Genomic DNA, 16,465 nt, shown 5'->3' with positions numbered 1-16,465 from the left:
TCAATTCAACAATTCATCAATTCAACAATTCAACAATTCATCAATTCAACAATTCATCAACTCAACAATTCAACAATTCATCAATTCATCAATTCAACAATTCAACAATTCCCACATAAGCTGGGAGGAAACAACTCCTCTTTAAAGGAGAAAAACCTCCAACAGAGGGAAGAAAAACTCCCTTTAACAGGAAGAAACCTCCGACAGAACCAGACTCAGAGGTGGGCGGAGCATCTGTTAACAGAACCAGGCTCAGAGGTGGGCGGAGCATCTGTTAACAGAACCAGGATCAGAGGTGGGCGGAGCATCTGTTAACAGAACCAGACTCAGAGGTGGGCGGAGCATCTGTTAACAGAACCAGGCTCAGAGGTGGGCGGAGCCATCTGCCTCAACCGGTTGGGGTGAGAGGAGAGCAGAGAGAGAAAAGGATAGCATAGAGATACAAGACATGAACTGGTGGTGGGTCGACATTCACAGAGCAGAGACATGCAGCTCCATGACGGGACATCTGCAGAAGGAAGAACAGAAACTATACGAGCGAAGGAACTGAATGGAGACAACAGATAATAAGAAGAAACTATGGGAGAGAAAAACATGAAGTTAATGAGAAGTTATGGTGAGATATGAGTTATAGAGAGTGAAAGAGTGAGAGGAAAGAAGCCCGGTGCATCATGGGAAGTCCCCCAGCAGCCTCGGTCTATAACAGCAGAACTGCAGGATGGTTCAGGTCCACCTGAGCAGCTCAACTATAAACTTTATCAAAAAAAAGTAAAGTTTTGAGTGGAACCTTAATGCTAGAGAGGGTTTCTGCTCCTGAACACATCTGGATTCTGAACACATCTGGACCCTGAACACATCTACAGCAGCACATCTGACAGCATTCTACACACACAAGCCAGAAATTCACAAACACTCAAGTTTTCTATATTTCTAACTATATATGTCCATATCATTACATTTCCATTGTTCATACTCACTTAGAAACTCAAACCAAAGAGATCCTTATGCACCCATCGGTCTTCTGCCCTCTGCTGCCACTTCAGTGGAACTACCGTTCACTTTCCCATCTTAACGGACTACATGATACAAAATAACTGGCTTTTAATTTGGATGAATAACAGTAATTAAACACATTTTTACAAACTTACAACCAGCCCGTAATGTCTCCGTATTTCCCAAACAATACGTTTCTCCTTGTTCAATTGAAACATAGAAGTTATTATAAACCAGTGATAATTGACCCATTTACCGATACCTGAATGAAGAAATGTTAAGTTTGAATGTTTTCTGTTGCGGATGTCTCCAGTTCATAGCAGGTCGGACAGATCCAGTTAGAAATGTTCTTGCTCAGACTGCAGCAGTCGTCCACACTAAAAGGACTCCGGATGTTTCACGGGCAACACTGGTACCCTGAACCTGTGCACCAAGCACACACACCTACATTAAACTGCTCTGCATAAAGGAAGGGAAGCACAACACCCCCCCCCCCCTTCCTCCCAAACAAACCTCCCTTCATCCTGGAGAGGCTTGCTGACAAAAAAAAACCAAAAAACAAACGTACTTCTGAAATTGGGAAAAAGAAATACGGCAAATCTTTATTTCACGTTGCAACATTTTGTAGAGATAAGCGCTTTGTTTGATCCGTCTGCAGATGTTGGACCCGTTAACATCCTCAACCATCGTTGGCATTCATCAAGAGAAATGAAAGCTACTGCTTTCCAGTAAAAGACCTTTTTCCTAGCAGACATTGTGACTGGTCCTCGAAGGAACAGCTGGTTTATTGATGAGAGCCGTTTCCACGGAGAGGATCCTGCTTTTAGGCATGTTGATCCACATTTATGGCTTTCTTCATTGAACTGAGCTTTTTTTTTTTTTTTTTTTTTTTTTAATCATTAGTACAGCTGTGCTTCCTCAACAATGACAAGTCCAAATGTCTGCAGAGAAAAACAGTTTACCACCACAAAACACGTTATGGACACGAGTCCTGAAACAAACAGGGAGCTCGAGTGTCAGACTGGTTTTTCTCTCTCATCAGGTGAAATGTATAGCAGACCTTTCTAAATTTGTTTCAATACATTTTAAAATATTGTCCAGAAACATGGCAGTTCTAGGTTCATCACATTACTAGTGGTCAAAATTAGGTAGATAACTTAAAAAAATAAAACCCAAATAAAAAGCAACATTAAATATCTACTGAAAAACATTACTATCTACGCTTAAATCTTTTACTCAAAATAACATTTAAAAAAAAAAAAAAAAAAATATTTACATGGTATTCAGTCAGCATAGCATTAAAAAAATGCTACCTAGTCTAGTGAAGGTATTGCTACTTGCTTATTCATCTTTAGCTGCACAAGCAAAAATAATACTTCTTGGGTTTGCAAACGCACAGGTTACGTATGCCAACACAACTCTCCATGCCGTCACAGTATGAACTTCTTAAAATAGACAGTCAGCTGACCTGGCAAGATAAAGCTTACAAAGATAAAAAACCAAATTCTTGTGGCACTGTTGGGAAATTGACAACTAGTTCGTATTAGAAGACAACTTACAGATCCAAAATAATATTTAAAACAATTTAGAAACCCGTCAAAGAAGTTAAGAGCACGAGTGTTCTGTGATGTGGATGGTTGCCACTTTTTCACAATTGATATTATGGTTAAATCGAGACAAGTTTGACTCATTTAGCATTGACATCCCAAATCAATTCCACCCGCCGCCTCCAGAGGGCGCAGAGGAGGAGAGCTGCCCAGTGAGGGAACCTGAGGTGGCAGCCAAATTAAATACACTTTGGAATTAATCCTGTCAAAAGAATGCCTCAATGCATTAGTGAAGTTTCCTTAAAACCTCTAAAATCACATTCCACTCTCAAGTCAAAACTAGATATCTTTATAAAATTATTAACAACAAAATCATTAAGACAAAACTTTTCTAATTCGGCCTTGTGCCAAAGTCCCGGCTCCTGAGAAATAACACGAGTCCTAGTTCTACTGTACAGCTCATCAGAAAGGGAGCATACTTCCCATCCTTCACAATATACACAAGTAGTAGAATTAGAATAGGAAGGCGTACTTACAAAAATTATTCATATAGCCAAGCTGATATTAGAACATTTTGAATATGAGCGCAAAGAATAAAATGTACCAAAAAGCTGTGTTATTCTCGAAGTATAAAAACAAATGTGTATATACAAAATATACATCCTGACAAGACATTCCTCGCAGAGGCAGGTTCTTTTGTTTATTCCCCCACATTTTGTAAACTTTAAGTTTATATTTAAAAATATTTTGTATTCAAAAAGGCAATTCTTCAAACAGTCCACGGTAGCGATGAGTCTTTTTATTTTCCTTCCAAGATATAATTCAAATGCTCCTTCAGTCCGGAATCAAGATCAAAAAAATAATAATCTTGCTTTAAAAATGATCGTAAAGTCCAATGAGTGAGTGGATGTGTTGGTTGGTGAGATGGGGTTGAGAACGAGGCCTCCGCTGCCGAGCGTCCGGCGCCGGTTCCTCAGTAGACGCGGGGAACGATCCGGTAGCGGACAGTTCTGCAGTACTCGTCCCACGCCGAACCGTACTTCCTCCGGCACTCGCTCATGTCACGCGAGTCTCGGTGCACCAGCAGGATGCCGAAGTAGATCATGTAGTACCACGGCAGGAGGTGGCTGAAGCCTGCGCACGGTGAAAGGAAAAGAAACGTAACTCCACCTCAATCTACCCACCAGCTGCCGAGAGGACGTTTCATCCGGAAACGAGCACGTCCTCCTTCATTTACACATCCGGCACCCTCGTTCTTAATTATTGCAAACTCACCACAGGGCAAAGACCAGGCCAGCGCCATGAGGAGGTCTCCCAGGTAGTTGGGGTGGCGGACGACGCCCCACCAGCCAGACACCAGCAGGTTTTTCCCCGTAGCTGTCGGGATGCTTTTCAAATCTGGACACCAGAAGACGGAACAGGCGTCAACAGAGACGAAAAGGGACAAAGACAGAACTTTAAAACCAAGTCGGGACGTTTGATGAAGGCAGGTTTTCCTGCAGTAATTATTAGAATAACAGAGCTGAACATAATAGAAACAATAAGCTGCCAGGTTTCTGTAGATGCTCAGTGATCCAAAGGCTGCTTTCGCCATCAGGCGAAGCGAGATGTGAAAACTATTCATGGCATTATTTTATCCTCACTTCTCTTTCAGTGCCTGAAACATTTGCACTGCACGGTACGCGTCAATCTGAGTCATAAACCTGGCGGAGAACTTACGGGACAGTTTGGGGTCTGATGGATTTCTCCTGAAGGCGTTCTTCTCAGAGTTGGATTTCCTGAAGATGTAGAAGCCAACCACTGAAATAGATAAAAACAGAGAGGAAACTTTAACACCAACCCATTAACTTTAGAGACTGGGGAAATAAAGTGACTATTTAAGTGTTGACTTTATCTCTTTGGGGAATAAATACCAACATCTGAGTAGTTAGAATATTTGAATAATCATAAAAAAATAGATTAACATATGTGACCATCATTCTTTTTTCCCCCATTTTTACCAGCACCTGGTTGTAATGTGTTAGTTGCGTCAGGAGGTGGCAGTAATGCACCTAAAAGCTGTCTGCCAGCCGCCATTAAAAGGACATAAGAAGAAGAACCCGGTGTTGCCAGGCTGCTGAGAACAGGAACAACATGCAAACACGACTGCATCGGTAAAAAAAAAAGAAGTTCCGTGTGGAACTCTTTCAAAAAACAAATGAAGATGAGGTGCAGTGCAATCTGAGATGAACCTAGCAGATCATCAGTGGACCACAGCTCTGCAGTCGTTGGGACAGTGAAGCACTGAGCAACGGCCCGTCCACTGATTCTCTGTGTAGAAATAAAACGGGAACACAAGATTGATTTTCCAATACTGCTTTTCTTTGAACCCCGTCCATACTGTTGTGCATGAAGTCACCGGGCAACAAGAGCTACTGACAAATCAGCCACAATACAGCGGTCAAATAATTGCAAGAAGTTGAGTTGAGAGGGATGCGGTGCTTCCACTTACATTTGAGCAGGACGATGGCGGCGACAGCTGGGAGGCTCAAGGGATTGGGCTGGCTGACCAGGTAATAGGCCTGGAGGGTGTAAGTAAAAGGAACCCAAACCAGGTCGCCAAACGCCAGCATGAAGCCAAATCCATCATGCATCAAGTCCATAGTGGTCAGGATGGCCTCCTGGGAGAGACACATTCAGTTATCACTCTCTGGTCTGATCGACAGGTACACAGACAGGTTTACCATCGAGTTACTTTATATCTTTTATCAAATCCCCTCTGAGTAATATCAAAAATAATAATTCCAGGTGATATCCCACTTCTGTCTTGAGCGTACCTCATTCCAGAGTCCGTCCACCACGTAGAGCAGCTGGAAGACGTTCACAAGGATCATGGCATACGATGGGGCTTCCAGACCCTGCTGCTGCATCTCAGCCAGAGCCATCGCAAAGTTGATCAAACACTGAACAATGACACAGAAAATACTCGTTTATTAGGAATATCTCTTCATTTTATAGAATGCAGTAGAGCCATTTGTGGAGATTCCTGCAAACTATCATTGTCAGTTTCAAAAAGATAAGGCTGCACCAAACCACGTGGAAAGCTTGGTCATGTGTAAGAGAGGTTGCAGGTAAAGTGGGATTAATCCATCCATGCCTGAGGACATCATCTAAGATGAAAGGTTGTATTAGCCTCATGGCTACAAGCAAACGCACTTTGTTTCCATCAAATGACTGAAGGTAAAAAAAAAAATAATAATAAAAAAAAAAATATATATATATATATATCAACTCCACTTATGGCCACCAGGGGGTGCAAAGTGTGTAGAAACTTACAGGTACCTCAGACACAGATCACAACTACTTACTGAGGTAAACGGGTCCATTTGAATCAAGACAGAGGGCCTTCAGTTTGACTTGGAGTCAAAAAGGTCAGGTTTACTTATAATAACAATGATAAGAAGAAGAACGACATCATCTGGCATTAAGTGCTCCCTAAATGTATTTTTGAAATAAAGGCTTGCTTCAGGTTCCCATGACAACTCACCCAGCCAATCAGTCCAGGGCGCATTTCACAGAAGAATTTCAGATCAAATTCTTTGATTCGGGGATTAAGCTCACGTCCTTTGAAAAAATCATAGACCATATTGCCTGGAGAGCCAGATGGAGAGAACAGCTTTCAGAAAGCTAAAGACAACCGGCAAAACCAACAATCTACTTTAGGAGATGCAGCAGAACGTATGTGACCAGCGAGTCAGTGAATCTTGAAGCTTTCCTCTCACCCGAGTTTCCCCCGAGCGCTCGCTGCTCCGCTGCAGCGCGGCGAGAGCGGACGTACAGGTAGACGCTGAGCAGGACGGACACCAGCAGGGAGGCTGTGGCAAGCTGCAAGAAGTGGCTGTGGACGTAGGTGAAGTCAACGCCATGGTACACTGCTGCTGCCACGGCAACAGCACTCACCACAACGGCAAAGAAACCTGGTAGAGACAGAAGAGATATGGAATAAAGAAAAAAAACCAAAAAAAAAAACCCGTTTAATTCAACCAGAACTACACAATATATATGTGTTAGGTTCCAGCAACATGTTTGTCCCTTCGTGAAATCAATGGCTGAACAGCATCCGAGCGAATGAACAGATTAAATGAATAAATTCATGAGGCTACAGTTAATTACAAAGTGACTAAGACACAACGGGACTGTGGTAGCGTCGGCTGGTAGTTTCCCAGTGGGAGTGGGTGTCTGAGTGTTTACTTCACAGCCTCACCATTGGTTCTGTACTTCAGCCTTTCCCCAGACCTCAGCGGCATGCCCTCACTCAGCTGGAGAAACACAGGACACATGGATCAACACCGGACCACCCACACACTGACCCGTCAAACATCGGGGTTCCATCTACATTTAAAGGAAGTGGTCTTTAGTCCCTCCAAGAAATCACCACCTTGCATTCACAACCAATTATGCAAATTCAACCAATCTCTGACATTTTTGTGGCAGCTTTAAATTTAGTAAAATTGCTGTGATTTTTCAATAGAAGCTCTTCTGAAGACATTATGGCACAAAGTAAGCCTTTCTAGTTAAACATGGCTTCATCAACTAAAATAAATCCTCATTTACAATCGGCAAATAAAAACAAGGGTAAATCTGACAGGGTTTATGACCATTGGAATTTTATCAATTTATGTAGGCCAACAATCATTTCATTTACCCGAGTCAGCTGGATCCTACTGTGTTTAATTACAGGAGTTTCACCAACATTACAGTTGTATTTTCCTTTTCTTTTTGTGAATTAATACTATTAAAAAAAAATATAAAAAGCACTACTTTTACCGTGTATTCAGTAGACTGTTAAAGCTTAATCACTTTTACCATTCAGGAATGTTTTGTAATTTACAGCACATAGTTCTTTAAGTTCAGAAACAAACAAAAAAAGATGAGGCCTAACAGGTAATTGTTGAAATAGCATTTTTTTCTTCAACTTGCAATACTCAAGGATTTATAAAATTGCAACAGTCCCCAAAAAAGTTTTATATTTGTATATACAATTCATCATTTAGGGGAACAAAGGGCACCCTCAGTGAGCGTAAGATATGGAGAGGCAGAAATGGCTGATGATTCCTTCTTCCCGTCAAGCATCTCATTCAGTGTTACTCCTGACCAACCGACTGCCAGGCCAAACAGTCATGTGGATCCTTAAAGCAGTGGCCACCGAGACAGACAGCCACGGCCTCATTACACTGCTCCTACTGATATTAGACACTAGTGTAGAAGAAGTCAGGAAATCAGACTGCATTTGTACATAGCTGTACACACTTCTTATGTTCTGTAACTCATACATTTGAGCACAGATTTCACATCTTCTCACTCACCTTTCCGACAGGCAAGCTGTAGAGCAGGGCCTGGAATAAGATCCATAGGACGACAACGCCAAGAGCCTGGGCATCCCAGAAGGCCTGGAGCGGAGGCAGAGGTGGAGGGAAGTTGGCCAGGCTGGGGTCGTCCAGGTTGCCTTGGAGCACCACGAAGAGAACCCAGGCTGGCAGGAAGAGCAGCCAGAAGTAGGCTCCTGGAGGCAGCAACACAAACCGGGGGAACAACGTCATCACCTCCCTCCGGTCAAACACATCAAACAAGCAGTTCAACAGCTGGTGCACTCCTCAGCATTCAAAGTAGTCACACAGCTGACCGTAGATGATAACAGTCCCAAATGATGTGAAACAGGATGGCTTTCAGTCAGACCCCCCACCCCCCCCCCCCCCCCCCCCCAATGAAACCACAGAAATGAACTTCAATACCAGTGCGTTATATTTTATATCTCAATTGAACTATGTGGTAACCTACCCATCTTCCCTCCAAAGTCCAGCTGGGTGGAGAGAGCAGCCTCCTCCTCCTCCTCCACCAGCGGTTCAGGTTTGGTCTCCTCTACTTTGGAGTCTCCACCGTCCTTCCTGCGGCGGAGATTATAGCGGCCTTGGCTCTTTTCGGGCTCCTCTATGTTAGCGTCAGGGGTCTAAAGGAAGATTAAGGATTTTTTTCAAAATTATTAAAACATACATATCAACAACTACATTTCACAAGGGAGATATTGTAGTTTTTACTCCACCACATTTATGTGTCAGCTGTACCGTACAGTACATGGACTGCACGTGTATGAGAAACATCAGCCAATATATGCAAATAGCATAAAAAAAAAAAAAAAACTTAAATTGCAAACGATCGCCACATCAAGAAATTGCCAGACGTTAGGTATATAGCAGTTATGAAAACTGTTAGTTTACTCAGTAAACAGGTTCTTTAATCACTTTTAATCTCTTCATAAAGTGACCTCATGGCTTTTCCTTCTATGTTAACTAAAAACAAACCTAAGCTCTCATTAAGCTCTTTGTTTTCCTACAGAAAGCTTCTTACAGCAGGTATAGCTATCTAGGATTAATATTAGGAGCACATAAGCAAATAATCCAACAATGACATTTACAAACTTGCCGCACTCACATCTGCAATTGTAGACGGATAAATTCAACTGCAGTTATCACAAACTGGAGTCAGTAGATTTTTAACTCCTTTAAGAAGCAAAGGTGCACTTGTGTATTCACAGGACGCTGCAAACATGTCTGAAATGTTTCTACCGGAGAGTCGAGGCAGCACATGCTGGCCACCATGTGACTGAATGAAGCACCATCTTGTGAGGGAGGCTCTCAGTGGACCCCCCCAACCACCACCACCACCACCAACATGCAGCATCAGGACATTCCTGCAGCTCCAACTTACCTCACAGCCCTTTAGACAGCCAGCAGCCCACAACAACACTTCTTTGTGGTTTGTAAAACTCATTATGGTGGTAGATAAATCAAATGTAAATAAAAAACGTGCACTGTAAAATAGCTGGGCAATGCCAGGGTCAAATAGAATTTGTTTTTAGGACATGTGAAAAGTTCTCTACATAGATGAACGGTGTTTTTTTAATTACAAAACAAAACTCACCTCTTTTACTTTGCCAGCCGTGTTATTCTCCTCTTTCTTTTCATGCTTGTCGTTGCTGTTGTTCTCAGCTGTCTTTGTCTGTTGCTGTTCATCAAACAATGCCGGGAGAACGATGGAGATGAGACAAAAACAGGAAAAAGCAACGTGAGGAGTGGACGGAGGGAACGTGACGGTGTTTTGGTCAAAATCCAGAGTGACGGACACAAACGGACACGTTTCCCCACGAGCTCCTGATGATTTGGGACATTTGACGACGAACTTCATCTTGGAAGACAATTTCACACCTTTTTATAATCGGTTCATGATAACTTTAGTTATATGTATCAGACAAACACTTGCCATCTCAACTATGTATGGCCATTTCTAGATAAATTATAATTCCATATTCACTGCAAGTGCGTAGCAGTAATGTGTTCTTCTTCCTTCATCGTTTAATGGCAGTTGGCAGTTCCTACCAGACATCAGTAAAAACCATGGAAAATATATTCTTACAAGATGATGATAGTTGCATAAAGATTTCAAATCCATGCATTTCATGTTACGATGCACAGGATCTTGTATGCTCACAAATCAATACCGCAATTTAAACAAGTCACATTCTGATGAATTATAATTCCCTGCCATGGATCATGGATCTGACTGGAGCAAGTTAGATACCAGGAGAACAGCATGTGTTGGAGAACTGATATTAATCTAGTGTTCCCTGTTTGTGGCGAGAGGATGTGAACTTCAAGGAGCAAACAACCCCAATGAAACCAGGACCATCGGCGTGAGCCTCGGACCTCCTGACTGCTGTTACCGAGGCAGGTGTTCACGTACCAGTGGGCTGAGCCGGACTTCCAAAGTGTCCTTCAGCTTTGCATCTCTGCGGGAGGACGGCGTGCTCTCCGTTATGGATGCGGCCGCTGTCGCTGTCGCGGCCGCGGCGCGAGAGGACGAGCGGCGAGTCGTCCTGGCAGGAGAACGTGATCGGCTGCGACGGCGGCCCGGAGAGCGCGAGCGAGAACGGGAGCGCGAGCGGGTCTGGAAACCAGTCGCACTCTGAGAGAAACCAGGGAAACAAATCAAAACCATTAGGAACAGCCTTTCTACGACATATCGAAGAACTAGCCGAGATATTAAAAATGTCTATTAATGTGTATTGAAATGTATATTTGCATAACACAGGAACCGTTATACAGTCGGGTCATGAAAAGTAGTTTGCAGTGTATTTGGAAGATTTTTTTAATTAATAAGTCAAGAACCACAATCTAAATTTCAAAGAGTAATATCTAACAGTTTCAGCAGCAGTTTCCCTGAACACGGGCTTCATCCTGGACATGAGTCAGGTGACAATGACAGGAAAACTATTTTGGATTCTTTTTTAACTTTGTAAACCACCTGAAAAACAGCTAAAACAATACCTATCAAATTGCAATGAATCTATCACATAACTGATCCATGTGTTTAAGCTTTAGTTACATGTAAACTCCCTATGGTTGGAACCTCCACTCACAGCTGTCCTCCTACAGATCTCACCCAGACACCAAACGCTGGACTGGAACTGTAGAGGACAGCTTCAAGCACACTTGGTGTGAATCACTGTGAGTCCGGTACGGTGAGTCCGGTTCTACCTTGATGTCCTGCTCCTTGAGCTCGAGCTCTGTGCCGTCCTTGTAGATGACCGTGTAGAGCTGACTCCTGGTGTTAAAGTCCAGCACCTTGACCTCATAGTACAGGCTGCTGCCCGGCCAGCGGCCCATCACCGTCTCCCCGTTCTGGTACTTCACAGTTGGCATCCTCATCGACCTGAGGAAAGTATGAAGAGGACAGACATGAGATACAGGAGAGCAAAGACAAGGATAGGATGGGAAACACAAAACACTTAGAAGTGAAACGTGCCCTCCCCCATCCCGTCAGTCATGTGATATTTTCCACTTTAATCACAACACTGTGGGCTGCATGCCAGATTTAAAGTAGATTTGGAATCATATTTATTTATCAATGCAGTGCAAACATGATTTTGCATTGGGAAGTGTAGTAAAGACGCAGATTGGGAAACAATGCTGGTCATGTCTTTGCTACCCTTCGTCTCCGTCAACCACTGAAGCGCAAGCTCCAGGAGGAGCTCCAAGGGGAGCTCCAGGAGGAGCCTGTACGACAACGATGGGGCATCTAACATTTCAACGGTTTCATTGTCACTCTTATATATTTCTATTTTCTGTCTTTACATACAGCTGGACAATTACACAGTGTTGAGTGGTACTTTATCAAATACTGACACCATTCATATTTTCATTGTCAGATGGTTTTGTTGCTTTAATAAAGTAAAATAGTAGCTTTAAAAATAAAAAAAAAATTGTATCGCAAACTTGAATAATCTTAGAAACAATCAATTTGCCAAGTAATGCAACCAACAGCAGTAACACAATTGATCATATAATTGTACTCAGCAGAAAGGATCTGAGGCAGAGGAGAAAAATCAAACCACCACTATTATTACAACCAGAGCAGATATAGGCATTTACTCTTCACAACAAGTAACTGGAACTATATTTAACCCGAGGTTAACATGTCACACAACATCCGCACTCCAGACCAAAACCCCAGGGGTGAACAATGAGGGTAAAAAAGAAATTCAACTATATCTGCACTTCCAATTTAACTTTTTTAGCTGGAGTGTGAAAGTGCCTTGGAAGATAGGTGGTGCAGAGGGATGAGGTCATCCTCATTTAAAACCACACTTTAAAAGGTGCTTTTGTCAGCCTGCTGGTCTCCTGTCAGAGATTCTTCAGCAGGACCCATTTCACAACTGTTATAATGAAGTAATATTATCCTGAAGGTGTGACAATAACACAAAACAGCATCCCATTACTTTTAAGTGATTTGCTTCGGATGCAACAAAATGATCACTTTAGAGGGGTGAAAACTTACAGCGGTGCGGGACACAAAGAGGTGGGTGGTGAGGTCAGCAGTATGGAGCAGTGTCTAGAAAAGCAGCACACTACTGCAGAACTGCTGACAGGTCTGTCCCTGCGAGGTTTACCCAAAGCTGCCTGAAAGAGTTGTTCCATTCAAGGCACAGCCAGCCAGCCAAGGACTTTACAGAGCTGGTCAACTCCAGCAGCCCACTGATCACAACCATCAAACTTAAATGGGCTTATACAATAAAATGGACGGACACGCACCGACTTTCATGGACAAACAAGGATCTTTCTGCCATCCTACAGAAACAGAACTTGATGCTCTAATAATTTGCAACTGTCCAGGTTGCATCACAGACATATTTGTGTTACACAGCTCAACTAAAAGAGAGAAATATGATGCTTGAGAGCCCTTATCCATCTCACCTGGACACTGCCCATTTACAACACATAATATGCTCATATGTAAAACAAAATGCTTGATTAGTCAGACTTTAATACAAATATGAAGTTGCAGTAAGGAAGTAAACACTGACTGAATGTGTTTATATTAGGATAGAAAGGTTTGGCTGAAAGAAAAAAAGAAAAAAAAAGAAAAAAAAAACCCAACACATTTCAGTCTTTATCTGTAGTTTTGTGCTGATGGCAACTTCAGCCATAAACCTTAAGGACCTTCAACCAGCCTACTAATTAAAATGCCAGTGATCAGAGCCCTGCTGATATAGCAGGTAAACAGTCGTTGTTCAGGTTGTGCTTTGACCCTTAAAGCACCAGGGAGTGATTAAGCATCACATTTCTATTAAAAAAAAAAACAACAATTCAGGTTCAATTTGACAATAACAGTTGATTATCGACTACCATAACACCGCGTTGTGTCCGACACGTACCCCATCAATCTCCTGTCAGGCTTTACAACTACAAAATAAACACCGATTACCAAGCAAAGGCTCCAAAACCTCAGTCACATGGATTATTACAATCCAGCAAGGAGATTCAAACATCTCAGCCAGCCTCTCCTCCACTGGCAACTGGGAATTTATCTAAACACACAAAAAGCCACAACATGTGCTGAAAAAACACGTCATGATGACACACACACACACACACACACACACGAAGTTAACTCTTATTTTTCCATACTTCTTTTTTCGTCTGCATACTTTATAGCTATTAAATAATGTAAAGTAAACCCAAACAACAGACCTCGGTGCCGTTTCATCCAGGATTTAACAAAAGGGCGAATAACTATCATTCATAAAAAAAAAACGTTTATTTATTTATTTTCGTGCCTTGTTTGTGTTCATACGTGTTAAAGGTGGAGAAGATGTTTCACCACTGGGTTTCTTAATGCCGCAGGTCAGCTGTAACATCCAGGAACTGTTGACGCGTATCGCGCAATCTTAGTCAGCTTTAAAAAAAAAAAGAAAAAAGAAAAAAGAAAAAGGGCTGCGGCTCCAACCGACCGACGGAAAGGAGGGAAAACGTCACGATTCAAACTCCGGAGCGAAGAAACCATCCGGCGAGAAGTTTTGACGAGTTCAGTCCACGGTGGAAGACGTGTCGGTGGATGAGCTCGTGTCCGCCTTACAGTCCTATTTAAATAATAATAATAATTAAAAAAAAAAAAAAAGCGCGTTTGTTTGAGCAGGCGCCGTCTAATCTCTGAACGTCGTTAATCTGAACGTTGGTGAACAACATGGTTAACGTCACGATGAGCCGGGGGGGGGGGAAACTTAACACAACAAGTTAAGGGCAAAGTGTAAACTATAAGGGGGGAAGGTCGCCACACGTGTAACTTCACACGTCCGACGTAATTTGTTTTCGAGCCAGGAGTCACACATTTAACTTTCCAGAAATTAGTCGCATCCTTCACGTCCGTTACGTACGGTTAGCTTCGGCTAACCCCCTCCGGTTCCTCCAACAAAGACAAGACGTATAAAGCGATTTTTCTGTTTCGCACCACAAACACAAAGCGGCCGGGTAAATGCACTCACCTTTACGCTGCGCGAATAATTCCGGCGGGTAAAACTGAACAAATATCCCTGACAAGAAGAGAAACGTATTAATTTATCTTTATGTTTTAAAACGAACTTTCCTAACGTTTGACGTAGAGCTCGATCTCCCTCCCTCTCAGGGCGAAACCCACCAGCGACTAGGAAGGCGCGAAGGCTTCCGATTGGTCGGCCGGGCGTTCATTTCAAACGGTTCTGCGATCTCATTGGCTCGTTGTGGATTTTAACTGCGACGGGATTGGTCGAGAGGGAGTCACGACTGTTCTGTTTACTGGTGTCAGATTACCGCCAGACGAAATGGTCGAATCGGCCCGCATCGATCCGCAGTCACAACCGCGTTAGAAACACGTTTTGCCTCACAAATCGCCTTGAACGTCTCAAATATATAATGTAATGTCATTTATATTGAAATGAGCATCATGACGTAATCAAAACAGAGAAAGTACGATTATTAATTGTATTGATTGTATTACAAATGTATATATATATTTCCTACAAATATAATGCTACTTGTAACTTTTAGGTAAAACGGTTTCTTTTATAATGTGTAGTAAAAACGTGCTCTATATGTTCATGTTTATGATGGCACTGAACTACAGACTTATTCTGTGGTCATTTCACATGAAATTGGTTGAGTGATGAACACTAAGTGTTTCACAGAGTTCAAATCTAAAGCTGAGTTTATCAAACTAGACTCATTATCAAATTTACACTTAAACAATTTGCATCATTATATTGTATAGTGAGCAATCTGTCTTTATAGGCCTTTGTTTCTAGTATGTCTATCAAAGAGGAGCTCTAAAATCTCAAATTCTTGTTTTTATTATTAGAATTATCATTATTTTTTTCTCCCTTATTCTCTTGAATACAACCAAACCAGCTGACAACACAGGGCTGTGCACTTATGAATGTGGAAATCATGATAATTTTTATTTGGGCCTCCCTACAAGGAAGCATTCGAGACCCTTTAAAACACTTATATTTAAAGTGAGCTTCTCTTATTTGCTTTAATCTCTGCCTGTGTAAAGGTCATTTATAAGCTTTATTCTATTGATTATTAGATATTGTAGTGTTACATCTCTGTGGAAAAAAAAAAGATCATAAAGACACAATAAGAGGAAGAAGGCTGGATTTGAAAATTCAAACTCCCCAATCAAATTACGGCATTAATGTTTCCTCTGCAGCTCGCTGCATTTTCCTGTCTCTGTGCAGCTTTCTCTGCAGCACAGCCAGTTTGTGGCAAACTAAACCTCAGCTGAACTGCAGATGCACTGCTGGAGCTCCATGCTCCTCCCACAGGAAGTGTTGCTGTGTGCTTTGAAGCTGAAGCCTAACAGAAACCTTTTCTTTTTTTTTTTAATACAGTGAGGCAAGTTTCTTTTCATCTTCAACACAGGGTTCATTCTGCCCAAATACTGTGTTGTATGAGGGAATCGCTTTCTGTTTTATTTTGATACAATGAAAGATTTTCTTTTGTAAAATACCATATTTACAAATCTAAATGTAGAAGTTGAAAGCCTTTATATTCCATTTTATCGTGACTCAAATCAGTATAGGCTACACAGTCTAAAGGCTTGAAATATGCATTATTTAAGGACATAAGGACATGCAGTGCGTCTTTATAAACTAAATATACATCACAGAAATACTCCTAACCCTTTTCTTCTTCTGTCCACCTTTTCCTCTTGTTTTTTTTTCACAGCCCTCCCTTTGGTACCCGTTTGTTCATGCCATCCATCAGCAGCTCCAGTCAGGCAGTCTTTGTACCTGAGCACACTCAAAGTGCAAAGCCCCACCAGGTTCCTCCAGGTTGACCTCCCGTCCTCCATCCTGTGAGCCAGCAGCAGTGCAGCAGCAGCAGCAGTTGGTCTCGGCTCACTGACGACAGCAGCACGTGAGTCAAAGTGAGTCAAGGTCTGCAGAAACACGCATCAAGCAAGCTAAAAAAAAAAAAAAGGAGTGTCGTGCTCTTCCTGTTCTTCTCCGCTCAGTGACAACGTGAAGCCGCTGAGCGGGTGGACATGTGGTCCTGTTAGTGGGCAGTGAGACTGAG

General features: G+C 42.3%; 1 protein-coding gene across 1 annotated transcript; it reads right to left on the bottom strand.

Annotated features, from left to right (window-relative positions):
• Nucleotides 1-1,569: 1,569 nt before the first annotated feature.
• On the bottom strand, nucleotides 1,570-14,519 carry lbr (lamin B receptor). The gene is made up of 14 exons (XM_069161763.1): nucleotides 14,395-14,519; nucleotides 11,111-11,285; nucleotides 10,317-10,538; nucleotides 9,498-9,581; nucleotides 8,358-8,526; nucleotides 7,886-8,082; nucleotides 6,784-6,838; nucleotides 6,302-6,496; nucleotides 6,067-6,170; nucleotides 5,357-5,482; nucleotides 5,032-5,200; nucleotides 4,260-4,340; nucleotides 3,816-3,938; nucleotides 1,570-3,674 (listed from the first exon to the last, which is right to left on the bottom strand). The coding sequence occupies exons 2-14, from the start codon at nucleotides 11,279-11,281 to the stop codon at nucleotides 3,514-3,516; spliced, it is 1,857 nt and encodes a 618-aa protein (XP_069017864.1). The 5' UTR covers nucleotides 11,282-11,285; nucleotides 14,395-14,519; the 3' UTR covers nucleotides 1,570-3,513.
• Nucleotides 14,520-16,465: the final 1,946 nt, after the last annotated feature.

Source organism: Embiotoca jacksoni, unplaced genomic scaffold (assembly GCF_022577435.1).
Source record: "Embiotoca jacksoni isolate LCO1_2020_lvr unplaced genomic scaffold, fEmbJac1.0.p SCAF_29, whole genome shotgun sequence".
Taxonomy (NCBI): domain Eukaryota; kingdom Metazoa; phylum Chordata; class Actinopteri; family Embiotocidae; genus Embiotoca; species Embiotoca jacksoni.
This window is presented reverse-complemented; position numbering and strand designations above follow the sequence as displayed.